The following is a 12,327-nucleotide window of genomic DNA, read 5'->3' on the forward strand; positions in this document are numbered from 1 at the left end:
GGAATAAATACTGATTAAATGCATTGTAAAACACTTGCTGTGCACCCTGTGGCCCATGGTTTGTCAGCTGCTGAGCATGCTGACTCCCTCATGGTTGCCACCTCCATTTTGAATTAGCTTTAATCAACAACCCAGGAATTCCCCATTTCTGTGTTGTTTGATGGAACATCAATGGTTTGTTGTTGGGTTAAACTCTGGTTGTTTGACTTTGCAACTGGTTGATGTTTCTCAGCAGTTGATTAAAGCTGACTGAAAGTAGAAGTGATGGGTGTATGTGTATTAGCATGGTTGCTCCTTTGCTTGTGGCCCTGCCAATTTGTGTGTTAATCAACCCATAAATTGGCATTATAGTCAAATGAGAATTGAAATCAATAGTCAACTGAACTGAAATCAAATACAAAACAAACATGTCAAGAATCCGTTTATATAGCACAGTTGAAATATAAATAAATGACTATATTGTTAAGTGGTTAAGACTTTACTACACTTAAACATTTCTGTCAGTATTCTGCACTTACTAGTATACTGTACTTACTAGTATCAGGTGGGCTACTCCCTAGGAACTCAAGAGCTGGACCATTACAATTTTCTGCCAAGTCTATTGCTATCTGTATGTCCTCAGTCCACTTGTCCATTTCAGCCCGGTTGCTAGGAAAAGAAAGGGGGATACTGTTTAGTTTACTGCAAGTAGTAATGACATTATTGTGCTGGTCATAACGAAAGTGAGTATTTTTTGTGCCACGCTGTATTTAACCAGGTCAAGAGAAGTTGCATGGAACACCACAGTCACCTTCCTTGATAACCCTGGCTTCTCATACACTGAAAAAGTGATTTGAAGGTTCATCCAGAAGAACCTGGATTACCTACTCGTAGCTCAGAGCAGTCCAGCTTTTCATACCTCAAATGCTGCATGAGCACTTGGAACCTGGGGCCACACAATGAATTGCATTTCCATATTGTAACTGAAGTGCCTGCAATATATTTATTTTAATATACATAATTAATATATTTAATTAACCGTTGCGTAGATTTGAACCGGCGACCTTTCGATCAACCAGCCCAGCAGCACAGTGGTTTAAACCACTGCACCACCTGCAGTCCCATTAAATGAGGGGAAAAACTGCTAATTAATTTTAAGATGATTTTAGAACTTATTGAATGACAGGCCCACACTGAAGTGTGCAGGTGGGTGGGCGAGTGTGTGGGGGCCAGATTCATCTCGTCAGCCAAAAAGCCTCCCTCAACGGTTTGGGCTCCAAGGATGTGCATCCCTGAAGCCCAAATCCTGCCCCTCTTCGTTGCACTTGTCGGTCGCAGAGGCACGGGGCATGGAGGGTGAGCTCTCGCAAGGCTGCCAGCCCCCGCACTCTGTTCCTGCGTCTCTGGAAGCGAGCGGGCCACAATCATGCCCATGCCACTGCCGGGATCCGGGCTGGCAGGGGCGGAGAGGGAATTCAAGTGGCAAGAGAGCTGCCAGACAAGGCCTCCCGGTTGCATGAGGCCCGCAAGCCGTGTGCTGGACCACCCCAACCTAGAATAGTCTGGATTCTGGGCAGCTTCTCTATGGGGTGTGTGGAAACCGTGAGACAGTGTGCAGGGTACAGGTTGCTTACCTGGCAGCAGCAATGATGGACTGATGCCGACCTCTCAGTGTAAAACAGTGAGGAACCCCCCATTCCTCTTCACTTTCTTCTATCTGAGGATATAAACATTAAAGGGAAATAAGTCAGTGGACACCAATTGGACAATAGTCTTTGGAGGAATACAAGGCAGGGAATGCAGCAAATAGTGACATTTCTGGAAAAATTAGACTTCAAGCTCCATTGCAAAACCAAGGAACTCTTGGCAAAAATATCATAGGATCAGAACAATCACTATTTGGAGCCGTTTGTTCTGTGGTTACTAGGCACTCCTCATAACAACAGAATTTAGAAATTTAGGCTTACTGCTACGTTGCCAAATGGGACAAATTGCATAACAATCACAGCTGTTGCTGTACAAATAATATACTGAGCTCTCAAGATAAGTGCACAAGGACTGAAAATCACAATTAAAAACAAATGAAAACAATAATGAATGTAGGTTTGCGCATAACAAAATCATATTGGCATAACCCTGGCAGAACCACAGGTCATTTCCAAGGCTGAAATATTGGTAGTTGAATTGTTTATTAAAGGTAAAGGTACAGGTTTCCTCTTGATGTTATGACCAGTCATGCCTGACTCTAGGGGTGGTGCTCATCTCCATTTCCTAGCCAAGGGAGCCAGCATTTGCCCGCAGACAGTCTCCATGGTCATGTGGCTGGCATGACTAAACACCGAAGTGCACGGAACGCTGCTACCTTCCCACCGAGGTGGTACCATTTTATCTACTTGTATTTGCATGCTTTCAAGGTTGGCAGGAGCTGGGATGCAGCAATGGGAACTCACTCCGTTGTGCAGATTCGAATCGGCAACCTTTCGATCAACTAGCCCAGCAGCACAGCAGTTTAAACCACTGCGCCACCTGTTTATTGGGAAATGTCAAATGAAAGGCAAGCTTCTCATTAAAAAATAAAGTATTGCTGAGCACTTCTCTAGTCTGGGATGGGCACATGTGCAACTTCAATCAGATCTAAGAAGCATAGCCAAAGATGATGATGGGAGTACTACACAAACACACAAGTTGTGGAGGGACACAAGTTGGCCACCTCTCCTTAAGGTTCTAAGCCAGTCTTCTCTAATTTGTGCCTTCTAGAAGTTTTGGACTTCTACTCCCATCAGCCCCTTCCAACAGAGCCAAGGATCAAGAATGCTGAGAATGTCATCCAAAACAGCTGGAGCACATTGGGTTGGGGAAGACCTGCAAGCTTTGCTCATCAATTAATTTCACATGGTTCTCAGTCAGGAGAGCAACTGTCCACTCTCCACTAATCCAGGTTTCTACAAATCAAAATGGCTATGATTTTACTCCAATACACTGATTTTCCAAGCATTATGCTAGACTTTGCTATTCTAATTTCTAACCCGCCTTTTAAAAATACCCAAGGCAGCTCATGGTTCAGAAACAACAGTGATTCACTACAGCCTACAATTTGAGAGTTCCATCAGCAAGACAACAGTCAACAAGCTCAGCTGAGCATATGCTTACCATCATGCCATACAGGGGAAGTTGCCCATGGACTTTAAACTGGTTTGATGTTGTTAGGCCTCTACTTGTATACAGCAAAACATCATTAAACTGTAGAAAACAAGAATTAATTCAACGTGGCAGATCATGAATCTGATTTCAAGAACTCTAGCGAAGAGCTGATTTTGAAAAGTATTTTTAAACTTTGTGTGTACATACTCAACTAGCTTGTTTTTTGTTTTGGTCTGTGCATCTCTTATGCATCATCACCTTAAGTGCACACAAAAATAATCTTGGAAATGTTATTAATAAGCTGGCTTTGTAAATAACCACTTATGAATGATAATATCCTGCAGGCAGTAATCAGGAAGGAAAACGTCAGTAACTAAACAAGCAAGCAAATCTTTTTCCTCCCTTTTGACCCACACTGCCAACCACAGACAACTTAGTAAACATGTCTGTAATAACTTTTGCAGACATAATTGCTAAAATGAATTAAAAATCTTCATCACTTGTGCTCACAGCATCTTCCAAAGCCTCTATTGTCAAACGCCATGAAAGGAATGCGTATTGTCCAAGTAGATCAAAAATACTGGATTTAAGCTGAATGAATATACTATATTCACAGCCATTTTCTGAAAGTCATGCATTTTGCTAAGATGTCTCATATTCACATACATTTGGCTGCATATTGATTACATTCTACAGACAATTGTATACAAGTACATAAAAGTACACAATGTGATGTTGGAAATATAAATTATACATTATGCTAACAGATGACTTTTATACAAACAAATAAATCTAGTTCAAATTTAATCCAATACTAGGTACAATTTATTAATGTTTAATTTGACCAGGCCTGTATCTTATTCCACCCCCTTTCTTGGGTTATTACACAATTATTTCATAGGTTCTTCCTGTGAGTTCCTTTCCTCTCATTATTTGGCATTTATAGTACAGCTGGACTAAATTACACATAATATAAGCCATTCCTACCACTTACCAGAAAGAACATCCGCTGCTGTAACCCTTTTCCGGACAACTTACTAAGGCTACCCAGCCTAATAAATTCCTGCGTACAAATAGAAACAAAACATAAAACATCAGTACTTTATTGAAAAATATGTCTGGAAGTCTGGAAGTAATTAATGTGACATTGCTGGCTTAATTGTGCTAGGCCTTGACAGCCCTACAAAATTAATAGCGAGTCAGCTATTTTTGCATTTATGTGTTTGCTACTCTATTTTATTTTTATGCCACCCAATAGCTGAGATTCTCTGCATGGTTAACAAAAGTTCACACACACACACTCTTAAAACCATAAAAGCAATTGCAACTGAATCAGCACAGAAGCATAGCAGTGATACAGAATAAAATGCAATTGAAAATAAACTGTTAAAAATGGTGGGAGAATGAAAAGGTCTTCACCTGGCACCAAAAAGACTACAAATGAGGTGCCAGGTGTACCTTTTTGGGGAGCTCCTTTCATTTTCTTTCCTCCACAAGCTGTTTTTGATGTTACTACTTCTTCTCTACCTACTCCCTGTCACTCCAGCAAAGCTGGAACTCCAGGATCCAACAGCAGGAAGCTATGACAAAGGTTCTGCCCATAACATTGTTGCCTCACGTTCTCAGAGGGGCAATACTGCGGAGAGAAGCAGCCCTGTTCCTAGCTCCTTAGAGGAACACTGGACACAGGAAATTGTCCTATGCAGAGCATTGATTTCTCCAACTCTGCAGCTATTAAACTGGCATTGGAATGGTCTTAATATTTTAAGGACAATTGATAACATGTTACTTCATTCCAAGAAGTAATATAGAAAAAATAAGTATCTACTTAATAGCAGTAAGTATACATACCCTCTCGCTAGAAGGGTTCCTTTATAAAGGTTCAAACTCATAAAGAGCAATTAACAGTTTGATAAACTGTCCTGCGGCAAAGTTTGCTTTTTGTTTCACCTGTTTTCGAAATGCATGGTCTAGGGCACTGGTGGCGAACCTATGGCATGTGTGCCACAGTGGGCACGCAGAGCCCTCTCTGTTGGCACACGAGCCGAGTTGCCCCAGCATCGCCCCAGCAGCCGAGCATCAGGTAACAGCAGACATACGGGCCATGCGCATGCTCGGAAAGGAGTAGTGGCGGCAGATGATGATGTCACAAGCCATGACTCATTAGCCACGACTCGTTCAAGCTTTCGCATGGCCGGTCAGTGCACTGCTTGGACAGGCTGTGAGTTGTTATTTCTAAACTAAAATCTCAGTTTTCAGGTTTTATTGCAGTGTTGGCACTTTGTGACAAATAAGTGGGTTTTGGGTTGTAGTTTGGGCACTCGGTCTCTAAAAGGTTTGCCATTACTGGGTTAAGGGTTAGAAAAATGAGGTGTCCTGGTATGATTTTGATGGTTGGAATGTGTTTAGAATGGGCAGAAATGATGAGCAGGGCAGAAAAAGCTCCTCAAGGAAGTCTTTTTCAAAATTGCCCTCTTTTCAATGGTATTTTACCCCTATATTAGGGTTAGGGGTGTGCACCAGGTTAGGGTTAGGGCAGTGGTGGTGAACCTATGGCACACATGCCACAGCGGGCGCAGAGCCCTCTGTGTCGGCATGCCAGCCAAGTTGCCCCAGCATCGCCCAGCAGCAGAGCATCAGATAACAGTGCACATAGGGGCCATGCGCATGCTCGGAAAGGAGTAGCGGTGCCAGGTGATGACATCACGAGCTACAACTCAGCAGCCGCGACTCATCTCGGCATTCAGTGTGTTGCTAGAGAGATATATAAATATTTGCTTGGACTGGCTGCGAGTTGTTTTTTCTAAACTAAAACCACAGTTCTCAGGTGTTATTGCAGTGTTGGCACTTTGCAATAAGTTAAGTGGGTTTTGGGTTGTAGTTTGGGCACTGGGTCTCTAAAAGGTTCACCATCACTGGTCTAGGGAAAGCAGGACAATGGAGGGAGATGTTTGTTGTCTCACTGTGGGAGGCTCCTATTTGTTGGTGGCCTTTGCGCAGTATTATTAAGGGCCTATGGAATTGCTCTTGGTTCCAGAGCAGTTCACTATGCAGCAAACAGCTTGTTCAGAACAAGTACACGAGTCTCCACATCTTGCACTCCTAGAACAAGGTCTTTGGATTCTGGCCTTTATTACAAAGTTGGTAGCTAAACACTTTGAAACAATTGCTTCTTTCTTTTTACAAATACAGTTCTGGCCTCTGTGGGAAATTATGCTTCTGTCATCACAAGCCATTAAGGCAGAAGTTTCAGACCATGTGCCCTCAGGGAACACTTTTTGCATGGTTTCTGAACCAAGCTCCAGAGCTTCTGAGTGCACTGCAGATCGAACTGTGCAGCTAGATCCACAGGGCTTCATTACTGGCATTGTGCAGCGCAAGATCAGCAGTGGTGGGCAACCTTTGTTCATTACTGTGGCCAATGCACTGAGGAATCCCTGATAAACAACTCCAGTGGTTTCTTGGTACACTGTCTGAAAACCACTACCTTAACATAGCCCTTTGCTGGTTGCAATCGAAGCTGACTGGAGAGATTGGACTGGCTTAGAACCTGGCATGGGGAATACAGGGTCACATATAAATGTATGTGCAGGAATAAGAATGTAGAGCAGGCTTTCTGCCTTAGAGAACATATCAAGGTTATCATGGTCTGATGCGCATGAAGTCAATTTTTCTGCTGTGGAAGCTGCCTGGGAACTGCCCTGAGGGCAGGGCCAAGTGCAATGTATAAATCAATGACAGCCAGTGGGTGGCAGTAGACCGAGAGAAAATTGGGGTTTCATAAACGCATGGAGTCATGGAAGTGGTATTAGGATAGCTTTAGGGAAGTGCAGCAGAATGCTGCAGAGCGCCAAAGCAGTAAGTAGAACTGGCAGTAATTACTCCAGGCACCGAGCAAGAGGGGAAAAAATTCCTAGAGGACAGCATGAAATTAAACTGTAAGAGAGATGATCATGAGCAATGAAGAGAAACTAGGAATAGAGTTATTGCCATCATTCAACAAACTAAGCCAGCAGGGAACCAAGTCCCTGGCAATTCCTCGTATACCTCTGTAACAGAATGGCAATACCTTCGTTCAGAAGGCTTTATGGAAGCCTTTTTGAATAAATGCCAGCTCTGCACACCTGGCTCATTCTCAAGGTGTGCACTTTCAGCAAGAGTAAATCTGAGTGTTGCTCCCAGAAGAACAGAGACTGGATGCAAAGCATGAAATATTGCTTTTAAAGTTATTTCATAATGCAGGGTCTCAGAGCTACCAGGGCAGCCTTCCCCAAATTTGGTGTCCTCCTGGAGTGCTGGATTATAACTCACATCAGCCCTAGCCAGCATGGAGGACACCAAGCTAGGGAAAGCTGTATGGAGGTGATGGAGACTGACTGTGTTGCCTGTTTCAATTCTGCTGGGCCATCTCAACCACCCACGGGTTGATATGGAGCCCACATCCATGTGGCACTTATTTTGCCAGTATGACTGATACAGAATCCACCTTCCGTTTAGTACTGCAGGTGCCCGGAGTTCTAATGAGGGTGCCAGGCCCCTGCAAAACATGGCACAGCAGCGTTTCCTCACTTTCAATCTCTGACATGGCTTCTGGTTCATTGAGTCTCACCCTACTGACATCATTGGTCCAGAAACAGGAAAGAAGGAGGTGCCACTGAGTGACCTACACATCCAGCATGTGCTGGATAGACCCAGAAGTGTCAAGGAACACAAAGGAAAGCTTTTGCATGGGGGCAACCTCCTCCAAGTTAACCTGGGCTTCTGGCCCAATTACTTTGTGAAGCAATTGCCGCTCTGCTGTGCGTCAACCATATGCACAAGTGGTTCATCATACGGAGTGCATTCATTTATAGCATTTCTATAGCACCCAACAGCCAAAGCGCCCTGGGAAGTTTATAAAGATTAAAATCCATAAAAATGCAGAGCTGAAACATAGTATTAAAACATTGATGTAGAACGTATGAGCGCGCGCATGCACCCATACTCTGTAACAATCAACACTAACGTACCCCGTGGTTGTTACGTGCTGTCAAGTCACCCCTGATGTGTGGCTGCCCTACAAATGAGCACCTTCCCAGAAGTCCCGTCCGTGAGAGCCTCGCTCAGCTCCTGCAAACCCAGGCTCTACACTTCCCTCGCAGGATCAACTCAAAGCCTCTGACTTTCCCTGGACTGTCTTCTCCAGTGAGTCTTACATTCTCATGTTTCCTGAAGTACAACCACTTCAGTTTCATCATTTTTGTGTGTAGGGAACACTCTGAATTGATTTGATCTAGGATCGAGTAAAAACCCTGTCACTGGATTCACAGAGCTCCACTTCAAATGACTCTCTGCCCAGGTCAGTCCTTACATATTAAACTTCAGCAAGCAAACAGACACAATCTTATTTTGTCTCAGTTTGGTTCCCCGAGAATGTCTTGAAGCTGTGCAATGCAAGTCGTCTGAGAAGCAAGTCCCCTTCCTGTCTTAACCAGGAAGAAATTCAGTTAATGGGTGTGCAAATCAAATCAAAGTGGCTCGTTTAGGCATCCTCACAAGGTTGTGGGATAGTAAGTGAAAGAAAAATGGCAAATCACTTTGTGTACTGACCAGCATTAAAGGTATAATAAATAATAGAATGGTACAGGCAAGCAGAGCTTAATTTCATCAGAGTCAGTACAAAATAAGAAATAAGGAAGTCAAAATAAGATACAAATGGAAACATGACTTGTGAATTCTATAGGAATTCTATAGTACATCACTACTAGTCCTATTTAGAATGTCAACTTATCACATAAAACTCTAAATCTACTTGCGCTGAAGTTGCCAAAGGGCTAGAATATTCTGATTCTGTTTCCACTTCACTGTTCCACATAATTAGAGGTACAGAAGAGGTATAGTCTTCTGGTATGTAGCAAGGCCTTATATTTTGCCTTAGGGTAAAGAGGAGCAGAAAGGGAAAATAAGCACCCAAGTGAATGCTTATTCACTGACATCACAAAGAAATCCAAAGAAAGTCAATGGTATGTATAATTGCTTTCTTGCAAAAACCAAGAACAGAATAAAAAGGGCCAGCAAAGACTTTTAAGGCAGACCTTTAAGCAAAGCAATTATTGACCATTATCAGCTAGAATCTATATTTTCCTGAGTGAAGTGCTACAGCAGCGGTTGGCAATTCCAAGCTTTTCTAGCTCGATCTGGAACCTTTTCAATCAGGGTACAGTCCTTGTTTTGGGATCTGAATCTTGGAGATTTTGACAAACAACTTAAATGTGGGGTTGCAGAAGGGGAACAGACCTCTTTTGGTTCTCCTGGATCCCCTAATGAGCCTTGATGCTACATACCATGGTACGATTTTGTGGTACCTTCCTGGCACTGTTCTTGGAGCACCATTCTATGGCGGTTTTTATTGTTTTGGTAGGGTGCTCCTAAGAGGTAGTGCTTGGGGATTATTATTCAAGCCCTCTGAGATCTCTTTTATCCCCCGTGCTGCTTCACATGTTGCTACTTGGAAAGTTCATTCAGGTGCTTTGGAACAGGATAGCACCAATACACTATGAGCATCTCCCTTCCCTTTATTTCTGGTTCAAGGAGACTATGGACAACCTGAATCAATGTTCAGAGACAGACTGAATTAGGCTAAAGAGGAGGCTTTATCCAGACAACAGTATGGGGGAGACAGAAGTAGGAGTGCTGATTCAAGATTAGAAGTCTGGCCTGTTCTGTGAAAGCTTGAACTCAATTTAGTGGTAAATTGAGTATAATGACGAACAGACTGGAAAAGCAAAAGGCCAAACTTACAGACTGGGGTGCTCCTGGAACCAGCCATGTTCCTGATTGCCCAAGTAGCTACTGTGGTTAAATGTGCCAGCTGTGCTCTAAAAACAGTGGCTGAGAGAGCCACAAAAATCGCAAGGATATCAGTCCCTCCTTGAATCTCCCCAGTCATCTGAGCACTGGGCTGAATATTTTTGCTTGCTAACCACCTTCTTCTCCTTCTTAGCAGAACCATATTTACATAGCTTGACAACATTCTAAGTTCATATTATTTCATTTTTATATTTCTTAGTGAAAGGGCTTTCAAAAAAAAGATCCCTCAGCCCCAACACATAGAAACAAAAGGCACTGTTACGCTTTAAAAACAATTTTTCCCATATCTATCCTCAATGTGCTATCTTCCAGGGGTTATTCAATCACTTACCCTTCCTGGAGTCACTAGATTGTCAATACCTATCAAATCTTTTTTCAGTTCATGCAGCTTCTGGAAATTTTCCATTTTTAGCATACTGCTGTGAAGCTGAGCCACCATTTCTGAAATCTCTGCCAGAGCTGCTGTAAAATTTAAAAAAACAAAACAAAACGAAACAGAAACATAAAAGAGCAAAGAAATACAAATTGCCTTCGCTGGAGTGACAGGCGACTGGCTCTGAGATATCAGCTGAGCTGCATGTCTAAGAGTCTGCATTACAATTCTAGCAGCGGATTCATTTTCGCCAGCTCTAAAATAGGACACAAATCTATACATTTTCCAGGTATCAGCTGAAAGTGCTGAACATAGAACAGACCAATCTTCTGTTGTGGTGAGACGGTACACTTGTTTAGGACAGTTCTCTACCAACCAACAGCCAAAGCTCCCTGAGTGGTTTGCAAAACAAAACCAAGAACTGGAAATGCAACAGCATAATAAAATGTTGAATAGTTTTAAAATGCAACACTACTAAGTAGCAGCCCAAAGAAAAAGCCAACAGCAGTGCAAGGTTCTTAAAACATCCCCCCTCCCCCCGGCGCTAAAAACAGCAACCCTAAAAGACTTTAAAGGGTCCAGAAGTAAACAAAGCTTCCCCTTGCACCAAAAATCGCTTAGTGTAAGAGAACATTCCACAACTGGGATGCCAGCCCTGAAAGCTCATGAAAAGCACTGCAGTGTGGAGACAACGTTAAAGTATGGCATTTCGAAATGTTAGACAGTCATTCCTTTTGCACACTCACCTTTTTCAGCTGTTCTGGGGCAAAGCCAAAGTTCTGTGGGCTACTACTAGGTGGGCGAACGGGCAGTGCAGCAGTGCCTGAGGCTCAGTGCCTGCACAGGGTTTCCGTATCTCAAAGAGAGGTCCTACCAACCTCGACCACTAAAGCAAATAGTTTCAGACTCTTCTTTAGCCTCACCTAATCAAGGGCACTACAGCTTTCCAATATATCCTTTTATTACTCTGGAACCCAGTGCAATTTTCAAGGAAACTTAATTCTTGGTGCAAGTAAAAGTGCAGATCTTCCAGATTTCAGGGTTATAAAATAATCTTTCCCTCGAGATATGATTTTCAACTTGCATGTCTGCATTTCACATTGCAAAAAAATAGTACAAACATTTTAAGCAATTTAAAAAATCAATCTGATTCAGAGTTTTGGAAATGTTTCAACCTTGGACACATGACTTTTATTTGTTATTTAAAATCTCAGTTTTTTCCACTCACCACCACTACTTTATTCCGGATGGCTGCCCAGAAATACCATTAAGAAGCTTGAAAGCCTGAACTAATAATGCCTGGCTGTCCCCACCCCCCCCCCCCCCCCTCTCTCTCGTGTGTGTGTGTGTGTGTGTGTGTGTGTGTGTGTGTGTGTGTGTAGAGATTGTACCTGGGGATTTCCTCTTGGTAGAAATGCATGTTAAATTTCCCTGCATTTCTATGTAATCAGACTTAACCAGACCTTTTTTGAGAAAAAGCACCTTTGGAAGTCAATTTAGAGTGGAAAATAGTGCCAGACGTATCCCTTAACCCTTTTCCCCATCCTAAAATTCCTTTTCTGAAATTGCTTGCCTTGGGGGAAAAAAGATGAAGCTTTCAGAATTAATCCACACGTATTCATGTGAAATACATATTAGCCCTAAGAGATCTGGATCTACTCCACTCACCCCACCACCTGCACTGAGGCCTTCCCAAATGTTCACTTACCTCTGGAATCCCTGAAATCCACATGATTTGGTGGATAATGTTTGCACAGCCTTTCCATTATTTGCTTGTAGTGCATAAGCCGGTGCAGAGGCCTAAGAAGGAAGGTATTGAGGGGCAGGTAACAGACTTTCTGCATCTCAAAGTCCCTGCAGAGGTTTTCCAGCTTGCGAGAATTCTTGATTCCATTCTCCAGCTCAACAAGAACCTCACCGTGCTTCCGCAAATGAATTGTCAGTTGCTAAAAAAAAGAAAGCAAGATGAGCACATAGGAGAATAT

General features: G+C 42.9%; 1 protein-coding gene across 9 annotated transcripts in view; it reads right to left on the reverse strand.

Annotated features, from left to right (window-relative positions):
* The window catches only part of FARP1 (FERM, ARH/RhoGEF and pleckstrin domain protein 1), a 227,148-nt gene that overhangs the window by 9,754 nt on the left and 205,067 nt on the right, over nt 1-12,327 (reverse strand). For 8 of the 9 annotated variants that reach the window (XR_006414629.1, XM_044429479.1, XM_044429473.1 and 5 more), the window contains exons 18-23: nt 12,051-12,288; nt 10,301-10,431; nt 4,115-4,183; nt 3,130-3,219; nt 1,614-1,696; nt 536-648 (exon numbers count right to left, since the gene is read on the reverse strand). Coding sequence is in view for 8 of the 9 variants with exons in the window: in XM_044429479.1 (XP_044285414.1) it covers nt 536-648; nt 1,614-1,696; nt 3,130-3,219; nt 4,115-4,183; nt 10,301-10,431; nt 12,051-12,288 (724 nt within the window). In the remaining variant the exon portion in view is untranslated. The remainder of the gene's footprint in view (nt 1-535; nt 649-1,613; nt 1,697-3,129; nt 3,220-4,114; nt 4,184-10,300; nt 10,432-12,050; nt 12,289-12,327) is intronic. The other variant, XM_044429478.1, reaches the window with a different exon arrangement.

The sequence above is a fragment of the Varanus komodoensis genome, unplaced genomic scaffold, assembly GCF_004798865.1.
Source record: "Varanus komodoensis strain SLA01 unplaced genomic scaffold, ASM479886v1 scaffold2, whole genome shotgun sequence".
NCBI lineage: Eukaryota > Metazoa > Chordata > Lepidosauria > Squamata > Varanidae > Varanus > Varanus komodoensis.